The sequence below is a fragment of the Glycine soja genome, chromosome 20, assembly GCF_004193775.1.
Source record: "Glycine soja cultivar W05 chromosome 20, ASM419377v2, whole genome shotgun sequence".
In the NCBI taxonomy this organism is placed as follows: Eukaryota; Viridiplantae; Streptophyta; class Magnoliopsida; order Fabales; family Fabaceae; genus Glycine; species Glycine soja.
Genome location: NC_041021.1, coordinates 42,587,791 through 42,604,309, shown reverse-complemented (window position 1 = coordinate 42,604,309; position 16,519 = coordinate 42,587,791). Strand labels below are relative to the sequence as shown.

The following is a 16,519-nucleotide window of genomic DNA, read 5'->3' as shown; positions in this document are numbered from 1 at the left end:
TTGTTGCTCATTCTATGGTCCACATAAAAGACATGACACAACACAAGACTTTTAAACTAGGGGCAATCATCAACCACTCAAGACCATTTTGCTGCATATGGAAACTTGCTGCCCCTTCCAAGGATTACTATTGACCAGCAACAACATGTCAGAGTGGAAGAAAAGCATTAATCCTCTCTTCTGAAGTTGGAAAAAATTTTCAACAAGGTTAGTGAATACTGAATAGTGATGGTTCCAAACTACTCACAACCTTTCATCTTTGTCTAGTGGGACATATTTTCATTTTGTTGTACCTGTGAAACCATCTACTCAAAATCAAATCTACCACACTTCTTCAATTTGTGACGTCGTGATTGCTATGCTATGACTTCAAAAACAGTTACTCATTAAACAAATCCACCATAAACAACTGTCAAGGTTGGTCCAACTTAAAGAATGTACTAAGTGTAAAGTTTGCTTCTCAAGAGGATAACTCAAAGGGATTTATTTACACACGCATTCCTTCTCTCCCCCAAAATAAAGAATCAAAGCTAACCAAGTTTTAATTCTATTTTTCCCCACCAAGTTATACTAAAATTTGGAAAACCCAAATGTTAATTTTAAAAAAGGAAACCCAAAAAAGAAGTTACACTAAGATTTAATTATTTTATGGATAAATAGTCAATTATTTATATTTGAAAGTATGAGACACTTATCAATTGATCATTGCAAGATGAAAAATTTTAAATTTAATCCTTAAATATGAAAAAAAAAATGCCACAAACTATTCAATTATCCAACACAATGCAGCCTTTAAGTAAGAAACTGATGCTTTTCTTCGAAATCAAATGAACTAGATTCACTTAAAGTAGACTCAATGTTATACTATACTTCTACTTTTTTGGGAACTTCAATGTCACAAACAGCTAACTATGTTTCCTGATCATTAGTCACGTTGCTAATTCACCAACCCCTCAAACATTTTTTACATCATCAATGCCAAAAACTGCATATCGATCTCTTAATATATCAAGTTGCACATCACAAACACTAGTGGGTACTTGGTAGGAATTAAAATAGGCAGGTAGGAAATGTATTTGAATTTTGAAGGGAAAGTAAGACCATATTCATTGCCATTTTCCAGCCTCGATCTCATACCGAACACACACACCATATCATTCAAGAGTGTATGAGTCTGCTACTAGTGAGTTCATCAGATGACAGCTTTATATGCTAGTTGAATCAATTTTATTATCTCGATCGGTTGGCAAATAAAGAAAGATGAATTTGTGTCAACTTGCGACGGAAATAAATGTCAACCAATCTGGAAGATCGATCGATCGATTTAAACAAGAAAAAACAAAATCCATTGATATGAATGAACAAGTGAAATAAACCCTTGTTTTTAATTGACCAACAGTTAATATTTAACTAGTTAATAGCTTGAACAGTTGATTTAGTAAATGATCAGAAAGGTTGCTTGTGGTACATATCTTCCACCCAAAATATTTCAGACAATAATATTCTTTTTGCATGAAATTCAAGATATAATTCGAAGAATTCAAATAATAAACTTACAGATGTGTTCTGTATTAAGAATGTACAATACGTAACAATAACCACAGTGTTGATAAGTTGTAACTGCTGCACTGAACCAGCAAAACCAAACAGCTACCTCTTGCCACCACGACTGTATGAAACAAAGCAATATTTTAAGCATTGAAATTAATTACCATTTCTTTCTACTCAGGAATTTTGACCTTTCCCAGCTTTAAAAAAATAAAATAAAAATCATAGTAAATTTTGGGATGAAATATATGTCGTTTACTTAATTGGTACAAGCAACATAGTCCACAATCACAAGAAAGAGAAATTTAAAAATTACACCAATTTTGGGATAGTCAATGAAATCCTACAAATCAAGTGCACAGACCGATAGAGCTTAGAAGAAAAATTAAAAGCAAGGATTAATTAAATTAAATCATTGAGACACTAAATTGCACGCGGTAATCCAATGGGATCTGCTTATAGGCACTGTATGTTCTGGATTATTAAAGTGACTTTTGTGTTTAGAGACATGAGGTTGATGATTTAGAAATTTGAAGAAACAATATTAGTATTTTGGGTTTGCTGCTATGCTTGGTAGGGTTTTTTTTTTTTTAAATCAAAATGGTTTAAAAATGAAAATTAATTATCATTCTTATTGGTCAACAAAATATTTATTAAAATAGATGATTTTTGTCACATAGGAATATACTTGGTTTATCCTGTAGCAAAAAATGCAACCAATCCTGGTATGTCCTATCCTACCTTTTTAAGTACATATTTATTCAATTTAGCGTTGATTAAGTTGATGCAAAATATAAAAAAATTATAACAATATTTCAATTATTGTTTAACCTTTTACTGTATAATTGTATTTCATTGTAAATTTTATAATTATAATATACTCTTCATTCTTCACTTATATTTTATAATCTTAACTTGAACTTATAATTAACAAAGTCCATAGGAATAAAAATATAATATTGGTGAGTTTATTTTATTTTAAAAAAAATTGTGGTTTCTATTAATAAAATAAGTGATTTCTTTTTTTCGGTTTTATAATCTAAAATATGTATTTTGAATTGACTTGACAGATACTAAATTAAATAAAAATGTATCTATAAATTTAATTATTAAACATGGCTTGTTCGAGAGAATTATGGATATAGCGAAAAACCCATAAGAAAGAAGGAAAATTGCATATTTACTCCCGTGCAGGTATAAAAATTATGGATATAGAAAAAAAAAAAATGCTAGTAGGGTGACGAGAGAATTCAATCTACCAAAGATGAAAATTATTAAGTATTGGATTGTTTACCTTCAATTCAATTTATAGAAGTAAAAGAAATTAACATATTTTATAAATATTTCGAGTCTAAAAGTTTTCTTTATCTTAATATTGAAGCATCATTCTATCGTCCTCAAATTTTGACTCATGAAAATGAAATACTTCCCCTTGACTAGAATAATTCTTAGACAAAATACTCCCATTTACCTATCGAAATCGACATTCATTCTAATTCTATTTAATATTTTCCCAGTTATATATATATAAAGTACATAAATGTCTATAGCAGCACATACGTTATGATTTGACATATTGTCCATACTACCATATAATTTTATCGTAATGTTTATATTATTGATTATAGATTTTTATACGGAATTGAATAGATATTGGTTCTCTTTTGCATTAACCTACCTGATATACCCGTCAAAATAAAGCCTAAATATTTAGGTAATAAGTAAGAGTTTACTAATCATCCAGTAGACTTTCTATATGTAATAATTGTACGACTTTAATCAATTTTTGAATTTTTTTCTAAATGAAAATATTAGGAGCTCAACTTTTAGAGAAAAAACAATTACTATAAAGTATCTTTCATGAATTTATATAAAAGAAAGAAAATGATATCCCCGTTTAGATTTATAAATAAATTTCAAATTCAGTTTTCGTATACCCAATACATATCCAAATTAATTATAGATTATTGTCACAACCAGCTACCCCCCTCCCCCTCCAAAAAAGAAAAGTCATTCTTGAGCCAAAATATAAAAAGACTACTAAAATATGAAAAATGCATAATTCCAAAATACATTAGTTCAGCAATTTGCAACTGTATCGGATGGATGGGCACTAGTAATAATTTAAGTAGTAACACACGCACATTTGTTTTTTTTTTTCTGTCATCTTATCTAAACAAGAGCACTGAGACTAACTCGCAGGTCAACGAGTCAATACCCGAACCACTATGAGCAGAGAAAAGCTGCATGCAAATGCAAACAGCACAATTCAAGTTCCTCCATCGCGGTTCGTTCTTGACTCGAAACCTTCCTTACGCGACCCTTTCTGCCTCAGCCTCTTCCACTACTCTATAATTATAAATCCTATACACCCAACCGAATTATATAACCCCTCTCCGAATAATATTCATCTTAGAAACCAAAAAATTAAAAAAGACCACAAAATAATAATTTTAAGGTAACTTAACTTTTGCATATTATTACTGCATTAACAAAATGGTTGTTGTTGTTGGCATCATGCAACTCTTAGTGCAGCTTTGATCTTCTGAATGGTGCAGGAGATGAGGTTATTCACAGTGTCCACTGACTCCACTGTGAGCTTTGCTGTTGGGAGACTATTCACCAGAATTTGGAAACCGACTGTGAGAAGGCTTCCGCCACTGCCGTCGTCGCTGCCGCGGCCCTTCTGCAGACTCCCGTTGCAGCCGTTGTCGTTGCAGTGGCCATCGGGAAGAATTGCAAAGCCTGAAGGCAAGAGTGCAACGTATGCAGAATCTCCACCACTCATCACCACGTTCAGTGATTGCACGTCAACAGGTGCATATACCACCACTGAGCATGACGCGTCCATCCATGTCTCTTGTAGAATCAGCATGCTGCTATCGTTGGCGTTAACAGCCTGCAAATAAGTCACATCATAATGAAATATTGAAATCAACATGCAAAAAAACAGCATAGAAAAGGAAGAAAATGAAACTTATCCAAAATTCCTTAAATTAATTACTTTTTGCATTTACACATTCAGCTCAGAATCTTTAATAAAGATCAGAATTAGAACATGCATTAGTCATTCAATCTTTATCTAATGATTTTGATTTGATGACTTCATGAATGCTGAATTTGGTTTTTGCAACAAATCCATTTCCCACATGTTTTTTTTTTCTTGTACGAGTTCACTTGTATTCTCTAGGAGAGACATTACAGATCAAGTTACTATGGGTGACTATTCTCTAACGCAATTGTATACCGATATAATTGCATTAAAAACTTGTAAGATAATAATTTTTCTTGATTCGAGCAAGATTACCTTTAGTAAAAAGTACTTATACTCATAAAACATAAAATGATGTTAGATTAAGGTACATTAACTACAACTAGTTAAATATTTTTTTAATTAAACAAGTGTTAATGACATTAGTATTACTAAAATAATAATTACTTTTATTTTCAATAAAAACTTTCTATTTTTTGTTTCCTTAACCCTAAATAATTTGCGTAAAACAAAACCTGCATCTTACTACTAGGTTTCATCTTGTTGTAACTTGTCTACCTAGAACTAGCACTTACATTAGCACGGAGAAGAGAAACACAGTTTCCATGTCCTTGTCCTTTGGCAATATGTACCATCTCCTGCATTGGTCCACCATTGGACAAGATGTCCCACTCACTTCTCAGCCGTTCATCACGCAGAAAGTCGAACAGCCTTTGCCGTGACACTGGCATCCAAACAGAAGTTGCAGCACTGAGCACAATCCCAGGAGGCTCACCAGGGTCATCCACGTTTTTCCTTGTCATCACTTTCATGTCATCACCAAGAGTCCCAATGTGAAGGCTGTCCCACTTGCGAGCTGACGAAGCACAAACCCCGGAACAGAAGTTGCTAGTCATGCGTTGTGCCAATTTCAACATGCTTCTCCTACCAGCTTGGCTCAATGCTGCAAAATCAAAGTTGTTCGGAAGTTTACACAATTTATAATGTGACATCATTACATTTGATGAAAATGTAAACAAAAATTAATGTGGCATGCATGTATACCTGTGTGACTATCACTTGAAATGGAAGAGGACATTAGGATAGCCAAGCATTCACACTGCCTTTGGAGGGTGGCAATCCATCTATGAGCACCGAATCCAACACCAGAACTTAGCAACGGGCGATAAAGTTGGTGGACAACATTCTCATCGTACTCCCAATGCTCAAGCCAAGTAACCTATACAAATAGTGCAATTTCTTTTAAAAATCCAATACAATAATAAAGAAATAATTTAACTACTAAAAGATATCCTAAGTTTCCGTTATGTAAAGAATCACAAGGCAATCTAGTGATTCAACTTTTTTTTTGTTGGGTTTATACACTTAACTTCTCTTCCATTTTACTTCCACTTCATTTTCCTTCCTATCTCTCTTTTCATTTCCTATTACATCATTTGTGGTATCTATCAGTTTCACTCTTTAATTTTTTTCCTTTCTATTTCTCTCATCTTTCTACCCATATACCCCAAAATGGGGTGATTTAAATGGGATGCAAATCAGATACAATTTGGTATATAAATATAATAACTAAATTAGAAAGGGTGATTATCGAATGAAGTAAAACACGACAAATATAAAAAATGTTTGACATAAAACCTTAGGCTAATTATAAATTAATACCCCAACTAAGAAGTTTGTAGAGGATTAGGTGAAATGTCAAAATTGGAGCAGATGTCAACGGGGTGGTGGCGAATCCCAACACAGATAGCAGATTATGGAATTTTTTTTAACATTGTAAAACCTATATGAATATATTAAAGGGCACGGATTAACACAACACCTGTCAGCATTATATTATAGAAGCAAATGACTGGATCCAGGTCATTATGGTCTCGTATGCAGTAAAAAAATGCTAGATTTTATATAAAAAGAGATAAGAATAGAAGCATCAAGTGTATTATTTATACAACGAGGACTGAAGAATCCAAGATTTAAAATTTTCATGCACTTTTAAATTCTAAAAGATGCTAAGCAGAAACGAAGTTTTAAACTATTGCTAAACTATACAAGCCTTGATTCACTATTCTCTAGGAGTAGCACTGGACAAATTAAATACAGACAGCAAGCGACCCTTTCTCTGAAGTTGAAAGATTATAATACAATTTAATTAAGCAAGCATCTCCTCAAATAAAAAAATAGTCAAAATTCAAAGACTGATTTCTCATGCAAAGTTCAACCTTATTCTATTTATAGCAGCAGTCAAAACAAAGTTCACTTAGAAGTCAGGTGCAACTTGTAGTAAAACTATAGTACTAGCTATAACAAAACGCACCCCATTCCTAATCAAAATCAAGAAGATACCCGCAATTTAAAAAAAGAAAAAATCTGAAAACTACTAAGAGCGATAAACAGTGTCACGCAAAGATTAATTAAAAAGAAAAGAAAGAAGTCTTAAAAAGAACTTGGATCAACACTTACCTTGGAGTAACCATTCGGCATATCCTGCACAATACAGCCAGAAGGAAGCCTTCTACAGCTAATGGATGGCTGTGCATTAGCAGCATCATGACCTATCTCAATGGAAACATCAACTACAGCCCATACACCTTCTGCATGCTGCTTACAGAACCTGATGAATCTTACTTGACGAACGGGGACTAGTGGAGAAAGCAATTGAACCTCAGCATGCATCTGAAATGCAAAATCCCAGTCAGTTCCAGCAACTAAACTAAGGCTAAATGAAGCAAACATACAGTAAAGAAACACACCACTTGTAGAGCACCATTTCTTGTTCCACCCATGCCATTAGATATAACATCGAGGTTGATAGCTCTAGCAATCATAGACGGAAACATCTCTGCCCATCGATTCTATCCAAAGAAATAAACAATTAAAACAAGATATTAAGCAAACATGCATCAATTCTAGACTAAATAATAGTCATAGTCCATTAGGAACAAAAACACCAAATCAAAAACATTGCTTTGGTCTCCGCATCAATGGCAATTCAGAAAACTAAAATTGGTTAAACTTCACTGAAGCCTAGGAATTAATCATCATAGTCATACCGCGTCCATCAAAGTTTCCACAAGGGCTAAACTGTTGATGATTACTATTCCAGTTTCTCTTGTAGCTTCAGTTACATAGCCAGCGGGTTTTGGACCAATGCAAGGAGAAAACAACCTTGCATACTCCTCATGGTTAAAGATTTCCTTCTCACCATCCAAACTCTTGATCCAAAGAGGGCTCTCTGCCTGAGTCATCTTCAGTAATTCCTCCATGGCAGCCAATGCAAGATCTATAAGCATAGATCTCTCAAGCTGAACTTCATTTCCCATCAAACCCAATGCTGATCTAACCCCAGGCATTGCAGGTTGAGTGCCTAACACTCCATCTCCCAAATCAAGCCCCATTGGCAAGGGAGTGCCAAGAGTGCTTGAACCACCAATCCCATTCCTTCCAATACCAAGTTCAAGACCAGAATTTGAGGTTGTGAGGGCCATGGGACTGGTCAATGATGAGATTGGCTTGCCAAGGAACTTGTTTGCTAGGACACATATACGGTTCAATTCATCCTTTAGTCTGGCATTCTCAATTCTAATCTGGTGCTCCTCAAATGAAATTTGGCCAGGAATTGCAGGGCCACCGCAGTTGTTACACACTGGATTTGACATGGCTTCCTTGATCAAACTGTTCTCAGCTCTGAGCTTATCATTCTCCTGCCTAAGCATTATGTTCTCATGGCGTTCCAGTTGGGTCTGAATCAAGAGAAAATCACTTCGATTAGTACAGCATCTAAATTGCATCAGCAAACTGCATTCAAGTGCAATAACATATTATATTAGTGTCTTCAAATTCACCTTCATTTGGGTTCGTCGATTCTGAAACCAGAACTTGACTTGCTTATTCTCCAAGCCAAGCCTCTTACTGAGATCCAACCTTTGCTTCTCATCAGGATGAGGGCACTCCTTAAAGAAACTAAATAAACAGCAAAACACAATTAACACAAAACTTACCACATAACTCAACCACACAAGCAAATTGGCAAAATAAAAATTAAAAAGCTGCAGAGTTTCATAAAGCCATACGCCTCAAGCTCTTGAATTTGGTGAGGAGTGTGTCTGTGGTATCTCTTCTTCCTCTGTGGCTGATCATCACCACCATCCTGATCATCACCAGATGCGCCTTCAAAGTTATCACTTCCAGAACGGCTCTCGTACTCATCGTCCCTCATCCTCCCCATCAAACCAGCATCAAAATTTTCCCCTATGAGACCTATCTCACTGGGGCCCTCCATTTTCCTTGGCTGTAGAATAAAATAATAGCCTCATCAGCAAAAATAAGTGGGATGAATAATAAGATACACTATTAAAATTCAATGCGGACAGAGAAATATACAATAAAACAAAGATGATTAGAGATGGAGACCAAAACCATACAGTTGAGTAGGAGAAGGAAGATGAATTTAGCATTGAACTGGGAATGGATTGAGAAATAAATATCATTCACAACTCTTGCACCCCCACACTGCAACCCTCAAACCCAACAAAAGACTTTAATAAAATGGATTGACCCTTTCTCTTTTATCTCCGAAAAATTTATGTGCTTCTATTCCTCCTCCCATGCTGACTCACATGTTCTTCCCTCTTTTTTTTAATTTCTATTTTTTTACCCGAAATTGTCATTCTCACTTTTGCGAAGGAACTTTTTTCAGTTTTTTGATTCCTTAATACGCTTAACTTTTTTACCTTTTAAACCAGATTGAGCTAAACACTGACAAGATTGAATTTTTAGTGTGAAAAAGTAGACATGGCCAAAAAGTTGTTTCCTTGTCGACACCCGCTTTTCTCTCTCTAGAAGAAAGCTAAAAGGCAATTCCTGAAACAGATGGAAAGAGCAACAGGACAAGAAAAATCCCCTTCCTTTCTGATCCAAGGTTCACACCTGCATCTCATGTCTGCAACCCCAACAGCAGAAAAAACACAAAAACAGTGACACATAATAAGAAGGAGAACCACTTGTTTTTCCTATATTTCACACTTGACCGATTCTTTGTTAGTATTGAGAATTTTGAAAAAGACCCCAGAAAGGAGAAAATCCAAAGAGTCCCTCAGGAAAAAAAATTATATAAAACAAAGATTAATAATCTTTTCACATATATATAAATAAATAAAAAAGGACAGCAACAAACACAAAACCTTATCTCACATGTATCTCATCTCACATAGTCATATTCACACACACCACCCTGACTTTTCAAATGCATCACACCAAATCTAAGATAAAAGAACCGGTTGACACCATTCTCTCTTGTCTCTCTCTCTCTCCACCCCCACACCGATATAAGTGAGAAACTGAGAAATGGAGAAAGTTAGATGGTATACAAACCAACCATGGTACGGAGAAAACGATACCTTTTAATTTGACAGTGAGCAAAGTAAAAGAGCCAAAATAACAAACAGAACCAATGGGTTCCACAGCATAGAAAAGTTATGATTTCACTTTTAAATTATTATAAATTAAATTAAAATAGCAAAAAATTTTCGTGGTTGATAAATTTGACAGCAAAAACCATTCAATCTTAAAAGGTGAAAATCTCTTTCTCTCAGTATTTTATTTTTCTTGGAAGAGAAAGGGACAGATAAAATAAAATAATATTTATATATGTTGTTCTTTAACAATAAAAAAATGATGGAGCTGACTTACAGTGACTGTGGGGGGGTAATGAGAAAGTCAATGGTTTTCTTTTCTTCTCTAAACTAGAGATATTTGTTTGTTTGTTTTTTCCTAACTGAAAGAAAGAAGCCTTTTGGCTTTTGCTTTGAATCCAAGTTAGATTCCAAACCCCTTTTGTGGTAGCTCCTGTTAATAATATAGCTGCTTCTTCAACCACATCTTTCTCTGTGGTTACTCGCTTCTCTTCTCTACACACACTTATTATTATTATTATTATTTTTCTATCTTCAATGTGAGGAAATGTATAGCATAAGAGAGTGGGGTCCATGCTAGAAAGAAGGGGTTCGTGATATCCGCCACCAATCACAACTCAACATGGAGCGCGTGTCACACGCGCCAGCGTCCGCTATTACTATTGTCAACTACAATCTACTCGCTTTGTCCTTTTGAATGGCCGCTATCTAGTGTGTGCCGATCCACGGTAAGATCTGATAACGGCCAATGAGAGTGTCAAGACTTAAGGACTATATGGTCATTTCGTTAAAATTAAGGTTAACGTGGAAGGTGGTGAATGGAAGTGAGAAAAATTGTGAATGGGTGGCGTGACTAGGGGATTTAACGGATTGGATCTTGCGTGCGTCACAAATCCAACCTTTTTTATCCGTTCTTGGATTTGCCTCGTTTCCCCCTTTTTTAGTTTCTAGTTAGAAATAAAAAATTATGGAGTGCGTTGATTAATTAAAGATTGTTTTGATTTAACTAATATATCAAAAATCTAATATTGATTTAAAAAAGTATATATATAATTGTATTAAACATTTTTTAAAATTTTTATTTATAATAATTTTATTTGAACCAAATAAAACTATCCTTTATAATAATATGAAAGATACGTGTGATTTATATAAAATAAAATAAAATTTATGCAATTAAGAAGGAGAATGGGGCTAGAGAGACGAGGGGGGTGTGAAAATATCAATTAGTGTTGGCTTATTTTTGTGCTTGCGTAAATTACAATTACAATTTAAGACAATCACTGCATTAACAGTTGTTCAAGACTGGGGAATCCAGGGTGTAATTTTTTTTTTTTTCATTTTCATTTAACATACTTATATTTGTTTACAGTAGCATATTTTCGATATAAGTGTAAAAATGCCATTTATTTAGTACTTTTTAAAATTAATAGGAAAGTGTTATAAATATCTGGAAAACTAATTAAGCGTACTCGGAATTCTAAGAGTTTTTTGAAATTTAATTTTGATTTTTCAAATAATCTAAAATTGTTTTTTATTTTTATTATATATTTGGAATCAATAAAATAATTCGAATATGTCAACAATAATACAAAAGCCAACTTCATATAATATATCATTGTTATAATTAAATAATAATAGTATAAAATAGACTCTATCCATAATCATATGAACTTTTTCCATAAAAATAGCATTGTATTGAAATTGTTACGTGAATGTTTATTAATTTTGTGTCTGGCACTTATCATGAGAAATTTTATACCATTAAGAAGAAACCACCACCCACCCACAAAAAAAAGCACAATTAAGTGAATAATTCAAATAGAAGCATCGCAGCTACCATTTTACAGGTGAAGTTGTTGCTAAAAAGTACAATATATAGATCGTCACAACGTTTCGTTTTAATTTATTTGCACAGTCCAACTAAATAGACATACATTAATTATTTATTTATTCATGGACATTAATTGAAAAAATTTCTGTTTAACCATTAATCATACACTTATTAATTGCTTTATTTAATTAATTTAATTATAATATAATTTACTATTTATTAATCAAATAAAATATTTTGTCGTGTTATTTGAAAAATATCAAAATTCTTTAAGAAATATACGTTTCATGAAATTTTATTAAATTTCTGAATTATTTATATATAAGGGGTGAAAATCTTATATTTTTATGGGAATTTTTAAAAGTAATTTCTCATTTTGCTTTTATTCTACTTCATTATTCAATATTTTATTTTTAAATAAATTTTAAAAATATTTTCAAAAATTAGAAAGTACTTATTAACCATCTTTTTTTAGAATAATATTCCTGAAAATATTATTTTCAATAATACAATTAAATATATGAGATTATGATTTCAGTGATTTTGGTGACTTTTTCTTATTTTTGACAATTAGATTAATCTAATGATCCAAAATAAAATAAAGTCACCAAATATCAATGTCATTGGATATACATATTCGAATTCAAAATCTAATTTAAAACCACTTAAACTAACAATTTATTAGATAACAAACAAACTATTAAGCATAATATTGAATGGAAGCTAGTTGAAACTTGAAGGATGTTATATTCATCTAAACTATTTTAAATTACTAAATAAAAAAAGTTATTTTTAAAAAAATCAAATTCTTAATCAAAATAATAAAATATTTTTTTACCTCCTGTCTCATGTATTTCTCCTATTGTTCTCTTTCTCTTTTCAATTTATACATCTAAGAGTAATTTTTTTAAAAATTCTCATTTTATCCTATTTAAACAATGTGTTAACAATATAAGATATTCATTTTGGACTTTTCACCGGCCTAATTATATAGATAGATATAGATTTACATGATTATTTATTTTTTAATTTAAAGACCTACTTAAAAACTCACAAATAATTCACGATTTTTTTAAAATTATCCCAATTTGATGATTTTGATAATCTAAAAATGTGTGACTCATGATAAAGATATTAAAAATTGAATTCATAAAGAGAAATTGAGAACACATAACCGCGTTATACTTTTTAGCTCTTTCTTCATCATTATCACTATAGTCTTCAAGAAAAGACGCATCCTATGAAATGTTTCACTCTCTTATTTCTTTTTATCCTTCAAACATCTCCATAGTTCTTCTCTAACTTCTTTGGGACATTTGGCATAGGCTGCAACATTCCCTGGCTTTGCCACCAAGTGTTCTTTTGCTCTAGTAATTCCACCTTTTGTAACCTTGCCATGAAGTGTTATATTTAACATTCATATATATTATTTCTGGTTTTCTAATCTCAACAATCATGACCATATTCAGTGGAAACTAACCAATCTCTTTGTGTCATAACACAGTCCATTTTACATTAAAATTGGAGTAGTATAATATATGTGGATGTTAAATATAATTATATATGATAAAGTGTGGATGTTAAATATAATTAAAGCATGCCAGCTTATTCATGCCAACAATAGCATCGTATGAGATGAGAGGAAATGCAATATCTTTAATTATTGACTAAATTTCTTAAATGATGTGCGGCATATGATGTTTGGCTAGGGATTACTATTGATACTGGCTTGGAAAACTGAGCCCGAGATCAACTTTGTCAAACTAATTAATCTCTACATAAGAAATTACTCATGTCACTCTCAACAATGTTAAAGAAAGGTACAACTCAATAATTGCATGATGAGTACCATGTTTTACCCCTTTAAATATGTTGCAAAGAACTTGTAGAATAAAAGGAGTTAAAATCAAAATATCATGTCAGCAACATAAAGGTCTTATTACACAATCTCATACACTACCAAGATAGAGTGATGGATCTCAATAGAGAAAAGGAAAAACCATATTAATATTAATCAATCACAAATGTACCTATAAGCTAACATATGACAGATACGAAAAGGGACTATACTATCAAACATCATGATAAACTTATAATTAAAAAGTTTCTTAATACTTGGAATCATGATTGTTACGATCAACAAATGTCATGGTTAGAAAGGCCAGGAGTGGCATGCTTTAGCCTAGGTGACTCATCTGAAATAAATTAAATATACAAATTGTAAGGACTAAAAAAACTTAAGAAGCATAACTGAATATTGCATATTTGAGATGTCTTTCAAAGAATAAGAGATGACTGTCAATAAGGTTTAAGAGGTTCAAAGACAAGAAAAAGCTAAATGTGTTTATTCATAACTCCTTTTGAATTGAATTGATACACTTTTAGCTTTTCTTCCTGGTAATTAATTGATCATAAATTTCAATATTTTGGATTCTTCTAAGAGGTGTAGCAAATTAATTTTATTCCAAAAACTTAGTACGATGCAATATTATCTTCTATGCTAAAATTGAAGTTTTTAGTGATGTACCAACAATTAAAAAAAATTGAACTTAATTCAATGCATAAGATCATGTATCTTATGAATATATATACATATATATATATATATATATATATATATATATATATATATAGATAGATAATTTTTGTAGGATAGGAAATAAAAAAGTAACTCAACTAATGTAGGAGGAAGATTTTGCATTTGTTGTAAGAGCTCCAAATACATACTTTTAAGTGGTCTTACAATCCTAATATACATAAAGTGATCATGTTAGTAAAATTTTCTAATGATGCATAAAGCTGAAGCCATATCTCTCAAGGAAGATATTTGAACACTTAAAAAGGAAGCTAAGACAACATACCTTCTAGACTGGGAAGATATTAAAAAACCCGCAACATCTAACACAATTATATAAATAAAAAAATGGATGTCCAACAAAAATAAGAGAAAGAAAGAAGTGAAGTTCAATAATGATTTTTTAATGTATCTTTCTTTAAATTAGGCCTTAAGCAATTGTTCAACTTAAGGCTCACGCTTGTGCAAACCTGTCAATAATTAGATTCAGGGCAACTGAGTTGAACACCAACAACATTGAAAAATGGGTGTTTAATTAGTTCATAGAGCTTCTAACTTTTGAAAAAAAAACTAATATATACATAACACAAGATGAAGGACCCAAAGGAGGAGATTGTGGAAAGCATAAAATGAAACGAACCCATTGCACTTCCAACGACTACTTACTATTGCGGGAAACCTTTATGATTCCTAAAATAAATAAAAAACATAAAGAAAAATTGACATTAGAATCACAAAAGTGAAAATGAAAAAAAAAATGGATGAGAATCACCACATACCCATAACTTCTTGTTGTTGGACAAAATCTTTTTGATTTTTAATATGAAAAACATCAAGGAATTCATTAAACAAATATGAAATAACCGTAATAATAAGAAATGTGAAAATGAAAAAAAGGATCAGAAAAAACTTACCAATGGTACCGATGCGATGGTGAAGGAACTCACTGTTTAACAGCAGTGGTGGTGAAGGATGTCACTACTCAATAGAGACAGTGGTGAAGGAAGTCATTGTTGAGCGACGACAAAAGTGTTTGGTCAGCCAACTTACTCATTGGTGAAGGTAATTTTGGGGAAGGAGGACAGATTGAGGTCGTGATACAGCCATAATAAAAGAATGAAGGGATGAGTAAAGAAAAAGAAAAGGATGGTGAAAAGTCCAAATTACCCCTAATTAAGCGACATATCAACAACATAAAATGTCCATTTTAGACTTTTTGACAACCTATTCTTTTATATAGTTTTATGAAAATATGATCACTAAATAACTTTAAACTTGTTTCTTTTGCAAGAATAAATGAATTCCTTTTTTGTTCCACACAAAAAATGTGTAGAAGTCAGTTTAATTTAGGGAGAAAAACTAAATTAATTGGTTTTTGTTTTGAATAAATTTGTTATGAAGATTGAAAAAATCCATCATAAAAAATAATAAAAATCTACCTAAATTTAAAATACTATTTAAAGTATTGGCATCAAAATATATAAACTCGAGAACTAAATTAATTGAAATAAAGTTTAATTAGTTTAGTTTAGGTCGAGTCCTCCTGCTTGAGAAAAAAACAACATAGTTATTCAACTAGGTTCGTTCAATTAGTTAGATGAGTCCACATTTAAAATACTTCTATCCTTGAATTCAAAAGGTGAAAAATAAACCTACTTAATTACATATGACATTTGTTACGAGCCAATCAAAGAAAGAGGCCAGGGAGAAGTTATGAAACGAAATGAATTTAAAGACACAATAGAACCTTCGACTTCATAAAATGTAGTAATATATATGTCAAGTACCCTAGATTTATTTTTGTTCATGGAACAATTACGGCAATTACGTCTTATTGATTTTATGTTTTTAACATTTATGCTAATTAAAAGTCTATATAGCCTACTTTATTTATAAGGTGTTCAATATAAATGCCTTCAGATTTAATGGCATGCAAATTAATTAATCATTTTTATTGCAAAACTAAAAATAGAGTTATGTGGGAGATCTTGCAAATATTCTTCTGTAGTTAATCACTTTTGAAGCATGCATGACAGGTAGTTAAAATAATTTGATTTATTAGAGGAAGACACTTATATATATATATATATAACATGACTCAGAGTTAATGGTTAGGAGAAAGTCTTCTAACACAAAATTGACTATAATATAGTTCACGA

At 32.0% G+C, this 16,519-nt stretch overlaps 1 protein-coding gene across 4 annotated transcripts; it reads right to left on the bottom strand.

The window, feature by feature from the left end:
• Nucleotides 1-3,577: 3,577 nt before the first annotated feature.
• Nucleotides 3,578-9,897, bottom strand: LOC114401487 (homeobox-leucine zipper protein ANTHOCYANINLESS 2-like). 4 transcript variants are annotated; one of them, XM_028363995.1, is made up of 9 exons: nt 8,962-9,897; nt 8,611-8,828; nt 8,383-8,500; nt 7,591-8,280; nt 7,291-7,392; nt 7,001-7,213; nt 5,585-5,759; nt 5,116-5,483; nt 3,578-4,447 (listed from the first exon to the last, which is right to left on the bottom strand). In XM_028363995.1, exons 1-9 carry the CDS (start codon nt 9,025-9,027, stop codon nt 4,064-4,066), a joined length of 2,334 nt encoding a protein of 777 aa, XP_028219796.1. In that variant the 5' UTR covers nt 9,028-9,897; the 3' UTR covers nt 3,578-4,063. The 4 variants fall into 4 exon arrangements, with proteins under 4 accessions (XP_028219796.1, XP_028219797.1, XP_028219798.1 ...); XM_028363996.1 differs by having other exon boundaries at nt 9,271-9,897; XM_028363997.1 differs by having other exon boundaries at nt 9,721-9,897.
• Between the last annotated feature and the right edge of the window lie 6,622 nt (nt 9,898-16,519).